The sequence below is a fragment of the Aulonocara sp. 'chitande type north' Nkhata Bay genome, linkage group LG12 (assembly GCF_057382095.1).
Source record: "Aulonocara sp. 'chitande type north' Nkhata Bay isolate Kocher_YH1m ecotype deep benthic linkage group LG12, A_spYH_male_GT1.1, whole genome shotgun sequence".
NCBI lineage: Eukaryota > Metazoa > Chordata > Actinopteri > Cichliformes > Cichlidae > Aulonocara > Aulonocara sp. 'chitande type north' Nkhata Bay.
The window spans coordinates 27,158,213-27,180,129 of NC_141355.1; the positions used below are offsets into that span (position 1 = coordinate 27,158,213).

Genomic DNA, 21,917 nt, shown 5'->3' on the forward strand with positions numbered 1-21,917 from the left:
TTCTGATCCTGATGGATGGTGTTCCTCTTTGCCTGTCTTTACAGAGTGTGATTTTACTGCACAGACAGCTAGGCAGGGGCACAGATAGGGAGAAACCTAAAGAGAAGTGTGTGTGCGCACGCTGATGACATTCAATTTGGCACATAATGAGACATGATTTTGCCCGAGTGTCAGAGGAGTATGTTCATTTTCTCTATTAGTTACAGTAGGAATGTTTACTGCAATAAACAACCCTAATACAGTACTTCTTAATATACCATGGTCACGTACGTTTAAATTAAGTTTCCACACCTTTGTAAAATGAGTTACAAAAAAAAAAGAAAAACAGTAGCACAGTCAGCAAAGCAATGGATTTGTGTTTTATTGTAGTACTCATAGTAGCTCAGACATGTGTATATACAAATACAGATCATTTTTTGTCCATTTTTAATTTTTGTTTATATAATGTAAAAGAGCAGGTTGGAAACTTTCCCCACTGATGGCAAAGTGGGAGCTGAGTTCAGAGGTGAAGGAAGAAAGATAGCAGGTGGTGCGGTGCGGTGGGGGGTGGGGTTATACAAGTACAAGAAGAATGAGACATAAAATGAAGAAGTGGCTCATCAGCAAGAGGCGAGCTGAGAACCCACGGAACCTGGATCGATGATGGGCTTTACCCCGCTAACAATCCGGTTTTGGATTGGTAGAAGGGGGTGCGCTAATCCTTGAACTGTGCCCGGGACCAATGTCTACCGTAGTGACAAGTGATTTAGGGTTGTTAAAAAGGGAGAGAAAGTGAAGGGCCCCGTCGTAGTCTCTTCGACGCCAGCAGCTGTTCCGTGTAAAAGCACAATGGCAGAAAGCGTCTTGTACACAGACCGGGCTGCCAGGGCAGAGGCTGAAGGGCTAAGGCATGGGAAACACTCTTTGCTGCCAAAGAGGGTTGCCGCTTCCCATTCACTGCAGCAACAGCAAATGAGACATGCACACACCAAACTTACAGGTCACACACATTTTTTTTTCCTTTTCTTTTTTCTTTTCTTTTTTTTTTTACTGAAAAACATCCACACGATGTATACACTCCCAAACACCTCCTCTTGGGAGAGCAGAAAGTGAATGACTAGTCAGAGAAGACAGAGTGCAGCTACATGGGATGACTTCAGTAGATGGATACAGAGAGTCATTCTTATTAAAAAAAAACTTAAAGTTGCTTTTGAACTACAAAATGACTGACCCCACTGTAACCTCACAAAAATGATATTTGTTATGTACATTTGCGTAACTACACAGTTTAATGACAGCACTCAAATGGGGATGCAAAAAAACCAAAAAAGAAATCGCACAACATGAACATGAAAATCTAATACATCATAAAGGAAAAGAAAATAACAGCAGAAGAAAACTTTTTTTTTTTCCAAATGATTTTTTTTTAAACATGTCATCAAGTTCATGCGCATGCCACATAATGAAACTGGTGAGATCCTTCTTTTTAAAAAGCCAACAGTCCAGTTATGGCTGATTTTTGAGCTGACCAACATGCTTTCAAACACTGAAGGCAAAAAAAAGTACAAATAGGCCACCCATTAAGTCCCAAATGTTTCTTATCAAGGCAGGATCCTGACATGAAGACGTGGTGGTTGGTGACTGGTTTGAAACATGTAAGAGATGAGCCTCCTGTTGGCTAAAGTCCAGCCTGCTGTTCACCGATACGTGTTCAGCGCCCACAGGTTTCCACTGTGTATTAGCTCAAAGTTTCATTAGGCATTGAGTATCAAAACACACAATGCATCGTTTGAAGACAGTACACACTCCGCAAAACCCCGAGATAATATGGTATTTGTTTGTTTGTTTGTTTTTTAGAAAAGACATAAGAACCAAATTAATACTTTAATATCAAACACTATTTACATCAAGAAGTTTTCCTAATAATAATAGTCATAATCATCATCATCATAACAATAATAATTATACAGATTTAACAATGATGTATCTCATTTTTTTCTTTTGTCCTCCAGAAAGGTACAAAACGGATACTAACCTAACACTACATGTTTTATGGTTGACTACCTCAGGATACACAGTATCCAGTATATAAGTTGATCCTCATTTCCCAGGTTAAGGTGTGTACAGAATAAATCATGACAATGATAGCAATAATGACAAATACCATTGGTAATTAAGTAATTAATAAGAGTACAATTGAAGCTGGTTTCCGATAAAAGTCTATTGTTAATCTGCTCGCAAGCATCCATTTCGAATCATATGCAGTGCTCATTCCCTGTGGTGTTATCCTGAAAATTAGTACCTCATTAAATGGCATGTCTCCTGTCACCCCTCACAGCCGAGCTGCTATTCCACTGTAATAGCATTGTTACCAAAACCCCCCCAAAAAACTAATGGCAAAAGGCAAAGGCAGTCTTTCTAGTAATAAAGACAGAAAAAGGCATCCACAAAGCAAAACCATTACCATGTGCCTTTGAGACTGAATGTTACTGAACGTACGTTTGTCAGAGAAGGTGTTTGTTCCAGTAGTGTTGAATGGATTCTTTTATTTTTTGTCACTTTGTTTGGATTTTTATTTTTTACTTTTTAGGCACTCTAGTCACACTACCTTCAGCTACTTCTCATGTCTTTCCATCTGTGTGTGTGTGTGTTTCTCTCACTTTAATTCTGTCTCCTTCACTCACCAATTCTCTCAAACTGCAAGGTCATTGGTGCTTTAAAACCCCCCACGGCGGAAATCTACCTCCCCCCGAGACCCCCCAGGCCTTCCAGCATCTATTTTTAATACCAGAAATAACTCCCCTTGCCACAACATGGGGTCCACATGCCTGTCATTTTGAACCTCATTAAAGAGTCACTTAAGCCAGTAACACAAGAAGCTGAAGGTGGACATGCAATTGCTCCTTTGCTCCTTTTCTTGCTATTTTTCTACATTTCTGAATCCATATTTCAAGACCAATTGGTGCCCTGTTTCTCGTGCAAGAACCCGGCTCTGAAGGGAAGTCAGTTGCCGCACGTTTTCTGTGTGTTCAGACTTCTTTTAAAACTAAGAAATAAGTCAATCTGAAAAGAAAAAGGAAAAAAAAAAAACATAAAAGCTTTTTATGCTAACTCACCATGTGCATCAGCGGGAGTTGAAGGAAGCTGAATATCATTATGTCACAGCGAATTCCTTTAAATTTAAGTGCTAACACAAACCTGGCCAGACGAAATAAAGCAGTGCGTTGCCTAGAATTTAATGGATTTTGTTGTTGTTATTCACACGGCAAACACAAGCTATGCATTAGCTAATGCAACGAGCTGGCTCTAAAAAAAATCTCACTTTTACGTAAATCTACTGTATGAGTCAAGGCTGTGGTTACACTTATGGGACAGGGATCCAAGGAAAAATATGGCACTAATAATGGAAATGTCTTTTCAAACAGTTTCCCACGATTTCTTTCATATTTCTTATTTAGCTTGATGTCACACAGTACAAAAGTCCTACAGTTTTAGAACCTGTATTATTATAGAGATGTAAAAAATAAAGCTGCAAATCATTTTCAAACAATTCTTTTAACAGTCAATAGAGGGGTGGGGGGGCTGTGGATGCAAATGTTTATGGGAGTGTTAATATTGACTAATTCTCAAACTGAATAGAGAGAACAAATTGCTGCCTAGCTCAGTAAACATTGTATAAAATGACTGTGACCGCTGCTGTGAAATTGCACGATCAACTTTGAGAAGGTATTGATTTTTGATCCTGATATCCGCCGAAACAAAAAAAAATGTCTGGTGAGAAAGTTTCAATTTAGTTGCTTTGTTAGCCAGAGCAATGCTTTGTTGAGCAGACTTTCATGGTTTTTACCTTTATTAACTCAAAGATTCGCTAAACCTTTTAAGTAGCTTATCCAAAATATACAAACACTCTATTTTCAAGGGAAATCTGAGATTGAATGGCAAATAATCTTCAGACCGTCTTTGAACCAACATAGTCTGAAGACCTGTTGGGCTAAGGTGCATACCGGGCATTTAATTTTCAGTGCTCAGGTTTATCGTCTTGCTTCTGCTTGAAACTTCACACTTCTTTTCTTACGTCTTTAACTCTTAGCTTTTCTTACTTAATTGAAAAAAACTCTAGACGAACGGAGATGCAAAAATCTTTTTTTTTCTTTTAATGACCCAACAGAACAATCAAAATATATTCTGAAAGGCTCCTTGAGAGGTCTCAGGATTATTTGTTTGCGTATGTACAGTCATTTCTAAGACCTAGCATCTTCACTGTCCTACTATGTAAAACTGGCTACTGTATAACAACTCTACTCCTGCTCAATGCTGATGTCAATATTTTTTGTATTTGACTCTGCGGCACTGTAATGTCGTGTGTTATGTAAAGTGTGTGTATATGTGTATGTCTAAACAGCGTTGCCATGACAGAAACATAATGTAAAGGGATGTCAAAAGTCACGGGAAAGTAAGAATCACTATGTGTCAAACAGGATTTGGCATCTTAGTTGAAGGTTTAAGGGGGGGAACTGTTTCTCCCGCTTCTAACATCAACTTTTTTTTTTTTTCACTCACAGACGGAGAAAGACCACTTAAATATTTTTTTTTCTGAAAAAAATAGAGGGTTCCTTGAGAAGCCTGCTTTTATGCCCAAACAAGCAAATGCAATCCACCCAAATCCCACCCCCTACCCTGCAGCCTTGGGCAGGTTCAGGCCACGCTAGGTGTAAATGACCTCCGGGACAGAGGGAGGCGCTATAAAGTGGAGAGTGCTGCTAAGCAGATCAGCATCGAAGCCAGAAGCGGACTTGTTTTCTGGAGGCGTGGCACATCATTTGTTTCACTTCGTGAAGGCTCAGCCGGTTCATGGCTGGTATCGTCTAAAGGATTTAAAGAAAGGAAGAAGAAGAAGAAATAGAAGTGAATTCTATGGTACATGCAGATTTCTCTTAACAGTGCATCATACACACAAAAGCTTATTCAGTGAACATATTCTCAAATACACTCCCAGGCCAGAAAAAACGTCACAATCATCAGGTGGTCCAAGAAAATATCAAGAGTCTGTGACTTTTTTGTGTGTGTCCTGGGCAGTGCATTCACATTTGTAGTGTGAGAATATTTCTTATTTACCAATAATACTTTTCACCAGTTAGTGAAAAGCATAGATGTTTGGGTTTGTGCCATAAAGTCTGAGTTGCCATATGAACTTCAGTTGCTATATAATGTTTCTACTCTCAATGTCAGAAACATTTTTGAATTCATCTCCCAGGTGAGCTGCCCCCTGTGTTTTTCTGGCAGTGGCATCAGTATCTGTGAGCAGCCATGTGCCCACCGCACCATGGGAAAGGAGCTGAACCATGCACAGCAAAGGACAGATAGACAGAACAGAGGACTGGACAGTTACATAACTATACAAAGTTGTGTTTGTGTGTCTGTGTGTGTGCGGTAGAAATTGGGCAGAGACAGGGCGACAACAGATGACGAATTAATGTTTTCATGTTTCTCCTTTGGAAGGCATAACAGGGAAATGAGCCAAAAGAAGCTTGCAAGATGAGAGCCAGCCATTGAGGATGCAGGCAGGGTTTTAAGACGGGCAAAGGGGGGAGAAGCAGATGGGTATCAAACATGCCCTAGGATGTAGTATTGCTCTGCCTGGACTTGTGTATTTGTGTCCCATTTAGGTATCATAATATCTTATCTTCACGGTGAAGACATTTCAGAATGCAGCAGATCTCATTTTCAAATGACAGAATCCTTTTTTTGTGATCAATGATCATATCACTGTATATATCTATATATAAATAAAAAATATAGACAGTGGGGTAGTCTTTTTGTTATTTCAGACCTTGCGGTGAGCTGGTGCTGGGAATGAGACAACAGCATGTGGGTGATGTGGAGTGTTTCAGTTCAGAGACTGGGTTAGGCTGATATATGAAGACATAAAACTGCTGTGCGTTCTGAGCACAGAAAATAATCAATGCTGTGCTACAGAGCCAACAGCAAGTCAGTCAAGAGTAAAGAAAAAGATTAAAATTTGCCAAATGTATAGCTACTGTGTGGCTGTGCCTACTGCATTCATATTATTTAATGGTTTTTAAAACTGACGTTCTTAGTTAAAATACAGGCAGAAGAATTTTAGTAAGCATAAAGATTGCATGTTGTGGCATTGACCACAACATGCAGCTGGGAATATTACATGAGCAGCATTTTACATCATGTATGCAGCAGCAGTAACGTGACACCACTTTGATATTCTGGAGAAAAAGCAGCTTAAAAGAAGCATTATACAGACAGATAGGCAAGGGCAGATCAGCATCATAAAAGAAAGAGGCACAGAAAAAGGTACACATATACAGATAGCTGGAACTCATACAGAAGTGAATCAAAAAAGCAGGAAGCCATACTAACCTCGTGGTTCTAATGTATTGTCTACTTTGTCGTTTACATCAAAAACGCGGTCATGTACACCTATAGTTTTCACACAGCTGTCTATAACAGAAAATAGGGAGAATGAGAAATCATTAGAGGTATGTGCCAAATAGGTTAGTGACATTTGTAGCCCCCAACACCCCCAAGCCCTCAAAATAAACATCTCAAGCAACAAAGCTCATGGCAACATTCAGATATTCAGATTATTTTATTTGACGTGAATGTCTATCATCATTTTCATGTTTTCAAATTTATTTATTTTTTGGCAAATCAACCAGTGCTGTGATAAGTGAAAGAGCTATGTTCAACAGTGAGCTCAAGGTAGTGAGGTAACCAGACAAGTGGACATAAAGTGCTTTGATTTTCACTCCAACCGGCTACTTCAAGAAGCTCGGTTACAAAGCCCTGTGTTGCACTTACTTGCTGGTCGGACGAAAACTTTGAGCTTCAAGCAGGTTTTTTTCCCATTTTCAGCAACAGTGGAGGCTGGAGAAAATAGACACAGGTAAAAAGATGGTGCTTTCAATACTATATAGCATCAGATATATACAGTAAACAATGAACAAACAATGCAACTGTGTATTTTATCTATTCACACTCACACCCGCAGCCAATTTAGAATCACCAATTAACCTAACCCCATGCATGTCTTATAATAATGTAATGATTGTGTTATGAATATATTTATTTTCCCGTAGACAACAACTAGAAGTGAGGTAATTTATTAAGAAAAACACAAACCTTAATAGTTCGTTTTGACTCGTAAGTGGATTTTATGGCATTAGCTGCGGTTCTTGTGGGATTACAGCTGGAAAGTATTTACAGATGTGCTGAAGAAATCACTCTAGGGAAAGTGGAGTGCTTTGCTCGCAGTTTAATTGTACCATTTTGAGATTCAAAAACTGGCACTAGCTCAATGTGGGATCAACATAATTCTCATCATTTAACCTGGTTAAAGACTCTCATGCAGATACTTTAAATGTACAAATTTCTATGTATTCCTATAGAAACACATCAATCTTCTTTCAGGAGCGCAAAGTTCACACAGCGAGGATGTACAGTATGTGCTACATGTGTGGATGGTTTGCGGTTCCTGTCAGGAAATGGATCCCTTCCTGTCAAGTCCACGGGGTGTGAATCTCTCAGCATTAGCTACCATGGTGGTTGTATCACATCCCCTAAAAATATCTCAAAGGGAGCGTGTGCAAACGTGTGTGTGTGTGTGTGTGGTTGACCACTAATGGCGTTGTGTTGAGGCACCAGGTGCTGTCTCCTGTAGACGAGGATAGGGGTCAAACACATGTCAGCTGAAGTCTAGTGGGTGAGTTCTGCCTGCATCCATCATGGTAAGATAACATGTAGTAGTTTAGCAATAAATTTTATTGTCTGGGGTCAGAGCAGAAAAAAGAAGAGTCGGCTTTTGCCACTATTGCGATACATTCATGCTATTTACTAGTTCTTCTTTCTATTATCCCCTTCAGCTCCAGTGAGACCATATTGTCCACTAAGGTGTCTTTTCGCATTATTTTATGTTTTCTGTGGATCAGTCTGATGCAGTGAAGTCAGGATTCAATTTCAAAATCGCTTTCCTCCTTTTCCCCCTTTCCAGCACTTTCACTGCCTCTTCTGCATATCCTCTTAAATAACTTTTTTTTATTATTCTATAAACCGCCGTATCTGAAGAATATTTTTCATTAAAAAAAAAAAAAAAACAGTCTCTGTACACATTGCTCCAATGAATGCGCTAGCATCCATTTTTTCTGAAGGTGGTGGAAAAAAAGCCGTGAGCCGTCCCTGAAGCCGGGAAATGTTTTCATTAAGAGAATTATTTCTAATGACTTTCCATCTCATCTGACCCGTTCTTTTCTTGCATTTGCACGCTCTCGTCTCCTGAGTCACCCTAAAATCCCGACGACAGTTTTCTTATCAAAAACACGCTGCATACTCATCCGCCTTCTGTGCAGCTCATCAGGATTTCTCGCTCCCTTTTGATTTTTAACCTCAGCGTTACCAATTTAATGTTGTCACTTCATCAACTGTTACCCGCATCTCCGTCATATATCACTGTACAGGAGAGGTGACCTGAGATCAGACACTATTTTTCACAGCTCAGTTCATATTCAGCAGATGCAGAAGGGAAGAAAGAGAAAGAGAGGACCTTATTATTTCGGTGTGGAGGCAGCCGATGAACGCTAATGAACCTTGGCCGACGTCGCTCACCCACTCAGTCACATACACACACCAGCGCCCACGCAATTTATGTCACTCTTCTTATTGCTGCACTTCTTTATCCTCTCATTCTCAGTGTGCGCACATATGCGCCCAAACAGCCGCACACCATCTCCAGATGTTTTATCTTCATCACTGTTGTGGGCAGAGTTCAGTCACAGCCATCGACACTAGCCACTTAACAAAGGCAGCTGATCATGAGAGAAGTATGGCCCTGATGAAAACAGCAAAGCGCATGTGGGCATCTCTGTCATGCTGTTGGGATGTTCATCGACTTGGCTAGAACATGATATCTGCCTCTTACGCAATAGAAATAATGCATGAGTAATTAATTTTTATGTTATCTTGACTAATATTATGAATATAGAATATGACCATCTAGATTATTTCAAGAGTTGATTAAATGAGTGCACCGATCATGGGTGCACTGCATGTAAATGTACATTTTTGTCTACATCGTAAAGACTGAGCTTTGGCTTTGCATTCTCTTTTCAGTAGCAGCTCGTAATGCTCGCTATTTGATGAGGATTCTGCCACCTGGGCACAAACTGTCCACACCAGTGCCTGCTTATTTTAGATTAACAAGCTGCTGAGGGCCAGCTTATTGTTCTTGTAGGCTGTAACATCAACACCTGCTATTCTGGCTCCCTTCAGGCCCACAATCCAACTATCAATCCATCCAGCCTAAGCAAGTGGCTGCTTTGAAGGACAGAGGCCCTAGATGTCCCAAGATGGGATTGGTGAGAGGGAGGTCGGGTTACCTCCACCGTGCCCTGTCCCCTAGCTGGTAATGGCCGGTTCCCTCAGTACACTGCATTATGCATCAGCATTAAGGCAAATGGAATGAAGCAGAATCCAATTACAGAAGAACAAACAGGTGGGCTCAGTGCAGCTTAGGAGCAGTATTGTTTCAATCACAGCCCAAGCCAAGCTTTATTGTAACTGAAATTTTATCTACAAAACACATTTCCTATGTCTTTCACTGGAAGATTACATTCCAGACATGACGAATAACCAATAAATATCTTGAAAGAAAGCTAAAAGCAAAGATATCTAAATACAGAAGCTAAAATTGACATAGCATATGGGTTATCCATCATCTAGCAGGTGAAATGGGGGGAGGGGGAACAATGCAGGGTGAGTTTTGTTTGTCATTTTGTAAACATCAAATCTGTGTCATCTGAGCTTTTCTCATAACCACTGAACATTTTAAACATTTGAGTGTTTGCCAGTATCAGCACAACCACAAAGCCTAATGCAGTCGGGCAGTCTTTAACTAATTTCTAATGAAAAAGTTTCCTCTTTTCACCCGTATGTTTAAGTTTGCTGTGTTTGTAGTGGTCAATTCCACACACACACACACACACACACACACACACACACACACACACACACACACACACACACACACAAAAATCCACTGAACATACTTAGCCCAGATGTCCACCAAAGCTAATCATACTGTCACAACAAACTGTCAGCATTTTATAGAACAGCGTTACGCAGAAAGGCATTCCTTCGGTTTCAGTTACAAAAGTCAAACCTTGCACAGACTTGTACAGGATCATGTGAACGTGTAACATGAATAGCATGATGTTAGCGTGCCTGTAGCCTGTGTCAAGTCTCCAGCTGGTTTTAATAATGGCGCTCCATTCCTTAGATCACTGCTTATTTGTTAGATGGGAGGGGTTAAACTGGAAAGTCTAATGTTGTGTCCAGCTCCGAGCATTCCTCGTTAGCTAATTCTTCAAGCTCGGAGAAAAACAGCCCGTTGGCTTTGTCTTTCATTTAGTAGGATTACCCATGTGAATTACCCCATGCAAGCTTAGAGTGTATGTCCAAAAGTTCAGGATTCTGAATTTACATAAAATTGTGTACAGGGGAGAAGAAACGAAAAGCTTCACTTTCTAAAAACTATATGCCAGCATCTATATGTTTCTTTTATACAGCCTCCTTCCCAGGAATCTGCTATTCCGAGACCAGAAATTACTTGTGGCATCTATTAGCTTTCACTGAAAAAAGAACAATGTTGGACTAAATAAACAAAAGAAAACTTTTAATTCAAGAGACTTGCTTTATTTATTTAATTTTTTAGAGAGAGAATGCTTGCATGACCCCTCTAATAAGAAATATGAACTGTTTCATTGTTCAGAATAATCTCTTCGTTGCAAACAACAGCGCACACTTGACTGTATGAAACACGTGTTCAATAAAGTGTCCATATGCACTGACATACACATAATGGCTAAATGTTCCTTAGAAATTATTCTCCCACATCTTATAAAGCAGCAGACTTAAAAGGACAAAAATGTATCTATTTACAGGCTTTAAAAAAAAAATGTGAATGCGTATGTGTGTTTGCCTTTATACACAGAATCTGTATGTGTGTGTAAGAAGATGGAAGAGACTATCGACTGAAGAGGCCCATTAACCAGATGCTACTACAGCGAACACACAATGGGAGGGAATGAGGGAGCTGAGGAGCAGTAAAAGAGGAGGGTTTGGATTCATGCATCAGAGGGAACATAAACTTCTCCCCCTGGTGATAGCTGGCCTTTTGCTCCTTCCTTGTATATTTCAATCGTTGGCAAAAGTGCACCAAAGTCATTCCTTTTGCCACTTGTGCAATTGGGACAAGGTCACAAGCCATGAGGAAAACACTGAGAGAAATATAAGTTGAGAAGGGGAAGTTAGATGCAATCAATAACGCCTAATTATACAGTGCAACACTTTCCTCACACTACTGAATGTCAGAGCACTTGTGTAAGGATACAATTATTTCCTTGTCAAAGTGCATCCAGCATCATAATTTTGTGGAAGACCACATAATGACGCTCTTACAAATTACTCTTGTCGTCTTGAAAATGAAAAGCGAGTGATTGAAAGTCTGAAAACCCTTCAATTTCATCAACCGATTCATGTCTTTGCACTCAAATTACAATAAAATGGATGATTTATTAATCTATGGTGGAGTTCGGCGTTTTAAGGCAGTTACAGAATAATAAGTCTGTGCATAATAATGGTTCATTACTACACTTAGTGTCTCACGTAGGATCATAATATTATTGTTATGGCCAAGTACCCACCCACTGAATAAACGAGCAAAATTGTGAGGCTCTGTGTGTGTGTGCGCGAGTGTACAGTACAGTAATGTGTGCACTGTAACAACGGAAGAATAAAGGAGAAAAATATACAAGAATTAACCAATTAAACACAGTCGCTTGCAGATTAACACTGTACTGTGCTACACAATGGTTATAGATGTTTAGGTTTTTATGCATCACGCAGTTAAAAACTATCCTGAGCAACGAGTCCTGCAGTAGATACCGTGGCGATAAAGAGCCCTCAGCTCAACATTATCATTTCAGTCTAGGATTACGTGAGGAAACAGAAGCAAGGGAGGCAGCCTTAGTGGGAGTTAAGCAAACCCAATTTGCTTTTAGCAAAACCTTTGCACAGTACTATATCTGTTAATGGTTTAATGGCCAGGGATAGAATGTCCTTGACTTTGGGATTGTGAATCATAATCAGTTCCTGAAGATGGCTGTTAGGTGCATGAATCATAATAGGTTGAGAGGAGCCGTGTGCACTTTGATTCACAGCCCTCGCCTGCCCTATTTTTCCACTGATCTCTTGGCTTTTCACAGCCACTCTGTTTTCTGGCAGGCGTTGTGATGACTACTTTAGGGGCGGTCAAACTCGGATAACTTGATTAGAGACTTTTCTATCTCGCCTTGCTTTCTCTGGGCTGTCAACAAGTATGCCATGAGTTCACTCATGGTCTATTATTAACCAAGTCTGGCCAACAGGCTAGCTAACTGATTGACTGTTTTCAATTTATTTTTAAAAAAAAAATGGATGCCTGAAGTTCCAGTGAGCTTGTCATGACCAAAACCAGTTTATTTTTGCGTTATTGGATCTCATCCAAAACATGTGCAGGCTTGTTTCCACGACTAGGGAAAAAAATAAAAAAAGAAGCCATCTGTAAGTCAAAATGTGTCATTATTCTGTCAAAAATTTAAATTGGGTATTTCAAAATATTTTTTTGACTGAGTTAAGCCTTTGAGATAGTAATCCAAAACTTCAGCTCAGCTCTGCCTGGCATTCTTTTTCCCATAGAACCCAGCACATTGAATTGACACATTTACCAATGTGTTTGATATACAGATAGAGATAGGTAACATATTTGAGAAATCTGTATCTTCATTAAGGCACCAAGAACACCCAGAAGGACTTCGGTCATGAAATACTGTAGACAAGAAGATAGAAAAAGCATTTATTTATGTATGTTTTCGGGGTGGCTGTAGCTCAGGAGGTAAAGCGGGTAATCTACTTATTGGAATGTTGATTGTTCAATTCCTGGCTGCTCCAGGTTGAATGTTAAAATTCGTTCTTTGACAGAAATATCTTGGGTAAGACACTGAACCCTATTTGCTCTATTCAAAGTGTGAATATTGGGTACAAAAGGCTTAGAGTGTAGTGGGGGGGGAATTCTGGTGTGAATAAGGCATGTTCGATAAAGTGCTCCCTGTGCTCAAGTAGAGTGCAAAAGTGCCATATAAGAACCAGTCCCTTTACTGTTAACCATGTTTTTGGAGAGCAAATCATTCCACAGTCTCTTATTAGTAGTAATTTAGTTTTTGAATACTCAAAATATGTATTAATCACTTAGAACAAATAATCAAACCTATGCATTTGTATCTGTGGCATGCATTCTGGGAGGCAAAAACACTGAGCTTATCTAGTGCCAAAGAGGCACAGGGAGGACACTTAATTAAAAAAGCAGTGCCATTGGCAGCTGCTAAGTACAAGCTCCCCAAAAAAAAAAAATCCCTGAATCTGAACTGACTCCTGCAGAAAAGCCGTCGACTTCTGTCTTCTTTGTAAATCTGGGACTTCTAATAAATGTTCTGGTGGTCATTGTGGAAATCGTGGCTCTGTTATTAAGATTTAAAGGATTATAGGACAAATGTTGTGCGATTTGTGGCTTTTTTTAATTTATTTTTTTCACTGAGGTTATTGAACGATGATTTGCCTCCTGTTCTTACGTAAAGTTTGTTAAACGTGCAGTCCCACTGAGTTTGTACTTGAGCAAGTATTCTAACAAGTCCCTCGGTGGAAGGCCCTGGCTTCAAACTAATAACATATGACTCTATTATGCTTCTAACAGGCTGAAATGCACACAGCTTAGTGACAGCACACCTTCCCATGTCCACGTTTATATGTCTGTGTCTATAGTGGGGAGTACTGTATTAAACCCAAAGGAGAGGATTAGATATAAGAGAGAGACAATAACTGATATAGTAACCAGGGGAGATAGTGGTGGAATGTATATCCATCTATCAGGATTATAATAATGCATTCCAGACAGTGTGGATCCGGGTGCCTGTTATGTGTATCTGTCCATGTTTATTTATGCAAAATGTGGATGAGTGTGTATACATTTGTGCAAGTGTCGTGTTACTCCATGTTGTCAGATTATTTCTGAATGCCAATGACAGCCCTGATTTTTCATTTGAATGGATGATGCCCGTCCATATGCAGGATACCTCCTTGTACCACAAATGGAACTGAGTTGACTCTTTATCATTATTAGCAAGTCTTCCATAGCCCCGGAAAAACACAGAGCACATACGCCACCCCCGCCTTTATTTCATTTTTGCCATTAATGCCATTTTTCTGTGGCTGCCATTTCCTGCTCTGTCTCTGCTTCTCTCTCCTCTCCAGAGTGGCTTGAAGGATCATGGCGCATCACGGGATTTATGGTCAATCGCGAGACAGCTACAGTCCACGTCTTGAAGAATCTGTTAAAGCTTTGTGTGCATGTAGCAGTCCAGAAAAGCTGAAATATGTCTTATGAGATTTTGTAAAAAAGCCTTATAAATATCAAATGTTTTCTCTTGTTTTTTTAAGCTCGCTATTTATGATCAGTCTTGGCTTTGTGTTGCATTAGCATTTCGCATTTTAGCCTACGGGCATCTGGAGACTGATTGAAACTTTGCTAAATGTTTTTCATTTTGTAATACAGCATGGATATAATCGCCACCGCAGTCTGGGTTTTGATAACGCATTAAACAAGTGTTCATTTGATATCATGCACAGACTTTCCAAAGGACTGTTCGTTTCTGTAATAACCACAAGATAAGACACAAAGATATTATTGATTGTGCGTTCTGTGAGAAGCAGTTCCAGTCTATGAAGGCAAGCAAGTCAAACGGCAAGAAAATGTCTTTTTAACCACCGGTCTGCCACTGCATTGTTACTCCAAGTAGTTTCCTTTTTCTCACAAATCTTGCCTAATAAACATCATAACTCTGCTCGCTCGTTGCTTGCGGTGAGGTGCCGCTGATATTGGATACCTGCCCTTTTTGATTAAAATCACTCTGATACACGATTGTGGATTGTGTCCATATTAGAAAATTGTGCTTGCATCAGCATTCAGCGAGATGGGCTCCACTTAAACCAAGACTGCTCTGTGAACTGTGACCCAAGAAGGGCTCCCGCTGTCCAGGCTTATCCCAGCTGTCATTCATGGAGGCAGACACTTGCAGAATACTGCATTTTGCTGAACTGCTTATGTGACCAACATTGAGATAATCCCCCTCCTGCATCTGAATGTGTTCACCATTATTTACTTTGTTAACTCTGTTTTGCGTTGACTTGTACACCAAGATAAGGCTCCTGACCGACTCTTGTTTTCTTACATCTTTAATTAACTGCCTCAAATGGAGAAAAACAGGATGACGCAAACTACAATGAAGAATTATGACCTCTATTTTAGTGAATTTCCTCCATCCTGCTAGCGTTGATTAAGCGCTTTCTGTTCTCGAAGCAGATGACAGCAGAACCCTGTCTCCTCTCTCTAATTTTATCAGAGATGCAACAAATCAACCTTCGACCTGCATCAAACTCACAGGGCGAAAACACCATTAAGGGGCGTTTTCTCTGCAGGAATATGATTTGACATCTTAATTGTCATCTACAAACAAGATAGCAAATCAATCACGTTGCTGAGGGCAAATTTTTCATCCCCTAGTCCCTCCGGTCATTTGGCTACAGAAAGTTAATAGAGAAAGGAAAAGATTAATATTCTGATACTGTATGTCAGCACCGTTTACATAAAAGGCCTCTGTTGTGTATGGAGACAGACTGTGCTTACTCAAAATGAGTACAAATCTGAGGAATATTGATTGTGAACAGATTTTTTTTTTTTTAATCTAGGATGCATGATAAACTATTACGTCTCAAGTACATGAGCGCTTTCACAGTATTGCTTACCTCAGCTTGTGTGTTCATGGATAGTGACCTTTGCCTTGGGACACACTGACATTTCAGTTGAGAGCGGTTATGCAGCATAGCCAGCTTCAGTGGGTAATGATGCCTAAGATTTTCTCTGTTGGCTATGCCACACTATACATTTACACAACAGTCTAACTATGGAGAATAACAGGTTTTTTCACTTTAAATGGCAAATATATATATTTATTTGAATAAATATATAAGTAAATGAGTGAAATCATGTTTGAATTTTGGATGTTTTGTTTTGTTTGTTTTGGGGTTTTTTTATTAAACGGTGCCAATTTTCCCCATAGTGTGATAACTAACAGCTAGCTAAAAAAGCCAGATGTACTGCGTGTTCACATTCCACATGAACCCCACAGGAATCAACTTTTTCATGCTTCAAATAAATCACAAAATTTTGGCACAGCCAGTACTTAGGTGTTCCTAACAAGATGCAGCACGAGCCAGAGTTTAATTAGTGTTTACTCGCGGTTGCACAGAATTTGACAGCAGTCTTTTTCTTTCTTTTTCATCATTAGCAACAATAATGAGACTGGATATTGTCACAAGGTAGTTGGCTAAATCCTATCATAATAACAGTCAAGTTAAATATCAGCAAGATTGTTTCATAGCTGAATAAGCATTCACATCTCAGAAACTATAGGACGTAATATCATCATTATCATTAAAAAGAGCTAAACCGTGTATTCACTTCATTAAATAAGAATGATGGCATTAGACATTGACAAAGTGCTGCAACTGTAACACTGAAAATATTCCTGCAGAAGGCTTAGTAACACACTGGAACAATGAAACCAAGAGAAAACGCTGCACTAAACGCTATTAAAACTCCAACTTTCTTGGCCAACTCAATCTTTGCTACAGAAATAATGCCATCTTGTCAGGCTCATGGTCCACTAACCCATTTTTTCCATTCTAGGGTTTAGCGCAACATAGTAAGCCCTAACTGAGATTAATAAATGATAATAAACAACAGCTGTAAAACTGAAATGTTATGTTATATCCACACTAGCGCTAGAATTTATCTGCACACCATACAAGAGTATTTGTGATTTCATGTGAAAATGGCAGGCACACTGAATGTGCTCAAAGATTCCCATTCATGAAAAGGTGAGAAGGAAAGATGGTTGAGAATATGCATGTTTTCAGGTGTTTACTTAAAACACAACAAACCCAAGAAAACCAGGTTTATTTATTAGATTTAAGTGCACATTCACTGGATATTTTTGCAATGTAGTTCCCGAAATGTGAGCAAACACTCCATCTGCAAGCAAGATTGGTTTAAGGAGGATGGATGTGTTTCTTCCTGTTTAGATTGCAAAAAGGTTTTGTAAACACATTAGTCTAAACAGCCAATAAGCTGATAGGTATGTTTGTAACACAGGGAATTGAAGCTAAAAAAAACCTGCTTATTTTTATTGCTTATTTGTGTCACTTTGCCAAATATTAGACACAGAGGGTTAAAGTGAAAATAAATATTTTCTCCATACGTTTGAATGGAGTTAGAGGATTATCTGTAAAACACACGGCAGGCAAAACCCAGCCAGCATCTGGACAAAGTTCAGTGTTTTTGAATAAAGACTCGGCTTGCGAGCATACAGCACATGAGGGAAATCTGCCTGAAAAGCTGACTTCACTTCAAGGTGCCTGTAAAATATTGCAGCTGATGCCCTGGTGCTGATGTGCAAACAAGAAAAGAGACTCCCAGTTACTGCAGCATTTAGTATTTTATTCAGTATTAGAAAGGGAAAAACTGTATGTTAAGGTAAAAATGCAATCCCTGGGAACATTGCAGCGATTAAGTTATACTGTTACGATTTAATTTTGCCACTTTAGTTTTTCCTGCGTTAGAAATTTGTATTTTTTTACTACAATTGAATATCTGAAAAGGTTGCATTTTTTGTCGCGCTGGTGTATTAAGAAGATTCGGTGATCACACTGATGATGATGATGATGATGATGATGATGATGATGACAGAAGCTGCCACAGATGAATTGTAAAGATGTAAAAATGTGACTAGCTCTCCCTCTCTCCATATCCCTTCTTCAGCTTTACATCCCGTCTCCTAAAGAGACTGTCCAATCCATTAGCAGCCATCTCCCCTGCTTCCTGTGGACATTCAGGCTGAACACAATGACAGTGGGAAATCACATGTCAGATGACTTCATGGTAGATGACTTTAATATCCGCCACACTAGCCAGTGAGTATATACGCTGAAATCATTCAATAGCCAATGAAGCCGCGGGCCACTAAACAAAATATGGCGTGCTATAGCAGAATGGATGTGTTCCATGGAAGCCCTGTCGGTCGCAGTGTAATTTAATCCAGCCCTTAGGACAAGCATCTCTCAACAGAAATGGGGAAAAAAATTGCAAAAAGAGACTTGAGGGAGTGGATGAATTTTATAACCCTACACTAACCCCTATCAACTCTCCCAAGTCTGGAGACCCCCCCCCTCCCTCCTGATTTAGTCTGTGTCAGTCTGAACTGGCTATAAAAGAAAAGGAAAATCTGGTTACTTTTAACAGATAAATGGCCAAAAACCTGATTGTTGAAAGGCTTCGGGGAAAGATTATTTCATAGACAAGCTTGAGATTGACAGCACCTATTTAGCACGAAAACAATAGCAAACATTAGTGAGATACAGTTATGTTGTTTTTCCCCCTCCCTCCCTTTCTTCTTTTCTTTTTACTCCAGTCCCTAAGAGGAAACACGTGAAAGGAATAAAGCACACAAGTGTCGGTTAGCTGTCGGGTTAACTGCTTCATAAAAGCCTGCCAATTTAGAAAACAGATCGCGGTGTATAGGTAGAGTTCAGCTGTGCTCCTGAGTCATCTTTGGGAGATGAAAACAAAAGGACATGGGATTGTGACAGCTGCGCTGAGCTCCATTTAAGCCGCAGGCTGACAATTACAGAAACCTCTTTTTTAACCTTTCTTTAACCAAGAAAAGTGACTATACGAGTATATAACTCATGTTCTGTCCATGTGCATATATTACTGTAGAGGAAGGACTCGTGCCATTCAGTTCCCCTATTACCTTACTTTGATAAAAGCTCATTTCCCAGGGGCCTCAACTTCAGATGAAGTCAGTTAGGCTCAGTTCTTATGCCAAGAAGCAGACAACTTAACATCGAACACAAGCTACACAGAAGAATAATATAATACAGAGAGCAGGGCACTCCTTTTTGAAAGATACAGTATTGTGAAGCAGGAGAAGAGAGCTATAACTTTCAGACTGTCTCAATTTAACTCCCCTATGAATTCCATTGCCATTTTAGGGAAGAGTTTTCTGTGGTTGACGAGAGCAGTGTGAAAAGCTTAGCTGAAAGCAGAGCATGAAAGCATCTACTCGGATCACTGTAATGCCACCCTCAAAGCTCTGCAGCAAAATTGAGAAAACATAGTTGGGAAATAGCGGCTCTCTCGTGCTGTTGTAGTAGTAGATAAACAGTGGGTCAGGAAAGGGCCTTCCAGGTATGTTATTCCTGTTGAATTACATTTTTTGGGATTCGTATTTTTTCCGTGGATGCTTGGGTTGGTTTTTTTGTTTTTTGAAGATAACAGCTTTTGGAAGTATCACACGACAGCACAGTATTATTATTAATGCGACATTAATATGTAAAACAGCCTAAATCTTGTATTAGTAGTGCCATTTCTTGTTATTTCACTGCTGTTTCTTCTACAGTGTATTGTAGATGTAATGCACAGCATATACTCATTCAGAGCAGGTACTCACAGATGTAATAGTATTCTCTGCCCGGTCTGAACTCAAAGCCCAAGGAGAAGGGAGTGAAGAGCTGGAACTTCTCTGAAAACTTAAGTGGCCCGTTCGGAGAGTGCGGCCTGTTGCATTCCCAGCGTTTAAAGCCTTTGGAGGTGTGGTCACACGTGCTATAGCCATCATAGTTGACCATGTAGAGGACGTAGCGCTCTGTCCGTTCCTCAGGCACTGTGTCTTCATAGTGAGGACAGTAGACGTCAAGGTAGTCGTTTATGCACACATCGATGTGGTAATCCCCACGGTGGAACCTGGTTGGGAAAAAAAAGAAGGAGGCAGAAAAGGGTTAACCTTCAAAATTATTTTCAATGCAAACCTAGTTTTGAATGATTTATGTGAACACGCTACATCTCGCAGCACTCTTTCAGTATTTGGTGAAAATTTGCATGCACCAACACTCTCATCCTCTAGCATCAATAAATCTAAGTGGGTTGGTTTATCTATAAATCTCTCTCTGTAACAAATATTTACTTGTGCATATGCCTTCTGAATGGTAGCAAAATGAAGTATCCAACTCTCCCTGTAAACATCTTTCCTCAAACAGTTTTCCTCAGAGTTGGAACAAAAAAAAATACATTTGCTTGAGGATTTTTGTACAGTAAAAAAAAAAGTAGAGTAGAAATGGTCACAGAGATATAGGATGGCAGGATGGTTCAGCCAGTAAATGTCAGTGATTGGAAAAATACAGGGCCAGACTGTCTCTGAGGGCTGTGCAGTGAGGCATTTTTACAGCAGCAATGATCTAGAACAGGCCACGCAGGGTCAGAGGGCTTCAATACATACAGGGAGATTCATCAAAAGGCCACACATTGTCACAGGCTAGCACTAACATGCACACAATCTCACCACAGTCTCTGCTGCCCAACACGCAGCCCTCTTATCTGTGGAATTTTCACATCCTCCAAAATCAGAGAGCATTTTCTGCATTGCGAGTGCTCTCGTTGACCCAGGGTGGAGTGACCCTAACCTCTGGGTCACGAGGGGGTTTGGAGAGAAAATGCCAAACACCTGTAAGCTTGCTAGGGATGCCCCAATTAGGCACACGCACACACTTGAAGCAGAACAAGAGTGATAATGTGAACCGCAGAGTTGACAATTCCTACGCAGCTGGCGTGACTGACTCGCTTCACAGAGAAACCAGGTGGCGTGAGGCGAGGCCCTGGTTAAATGTCGTGAGAGCACAACCTTACAAGAGTTTGGATCTTATAATTAAACTTATAATTAAAAAAATCGCATCTGCTGTCTATGGGAAGAACTCTTCAACCCCCACAACAGGCAAGAAGCGTACGACAGGACAAATTCATTTTATATAAGAATTTTTAGGCTTAGATTTAAGGCACCAAAGCAGCATAGTGACCTTTTCTCATTCAGTATTTTCTTTTCATGTCCATTAAGTATTGCGTATTTCTAAAGAAACAAAAACTGCATGTCTCTTTGTATATGGCGAATAGGCAGTTAGAAAGAACAAGGTCAAATTAATGACAAAAAAAATTCTAACTCATGGTGTAAAATACCATAATACTGCCTTTAAAGGATGCTGAAACCGTGCTTTCACTCTCTTTCCTACCACTTATTTGATTTCTCATTTCGAAAACTCCAGCTCTATTGTTCTGCCTCTAAAGATTGAAGCTCCTACAATCAAACACATGTATTGAAATCCTGCTTGGCTTGCATCAGTCTGCAGTTTATCTGGTCACTCTGCAGAGAATAACAATCACAATGAAAACCAGGCGCCTGATACTGAAGATCAAATAGCCATTTTAGCAAAAAATCTGGTTTTGGGGCCTTTTAGTTGTTACTTTCTTCATGTTGGTGTAATGGAACAATTATTGCTACGATTGAGCAACAAAACTGAACCAAGCCATTTCTCATTACCGCGATCATGTGTGTCCTCTGGCTCTGCGCGGAATATTTGTGTGCACGTGTGTATATTTGAGCATGAGCTAGCATGAAATGCTGTTCTTCTGTGTTTACCCGAGTAGGGTAAATATCAGCATGAGGGTGTTTACAACCAAGGCATAGAGCAACTCATCTGTAACATTTCATTTAAAACATGTCTGTGGAGGTCCAGGAAGAGCCATGCATCTCTCGCGCTGCTTTAAAATGTCACTGCGTTAATGGTCAAATTCTCCCGGTCGCTCCTCCCAGCTTATGTGTATGTGTACATTCTGCGAGTGTGTGAGCAGGAGCGAGAAAGAGTGTTAGAGAGGG

At 40.0% G+C, this 21,917-nt stretch overlaps 1 protein-coding gene across 2 annotated transcripts in view; it reads right to left on the bottom strand.

Annotated features, from left to right (window-relative positions):
• Positions 1-270: 270 nt before the first annotated feature.
• The window catches only part of efna5b (ephrin-A5b), a 106,432-nt gene continuing 84,785 nt past the window's right edge, over positions 271-21,917 (bottom strand). The window contains exons 2-5 of one of the 2 annotated variants that reach the window (XM_086314714.1): positions 19,665-19,957; positions 6,814-6,879; positions 6,373-6,453; positions 272-4,844 (exon numbers count right to left, since the gene is read on the bottom strand). In XM_086314714.1, coding sequence (XP_086170840.1) covers positions 4,720-4,844; positions 6,373-6,453; positions 6,814-6,879; positions 19,665-19,957 — 565 coding nt within the window. In that variant the 3' untranslated portion in view covers positions 272-4,719. Of the gene's footprint in view, positions 4,845-6,372; positions 6,454-6,813; positions 6,880-19,664; positions 19,958-21,917 lie in introns of both variants that reach the window. The other variant, XM_086314715.1, reaches the window with a different exon arrangement.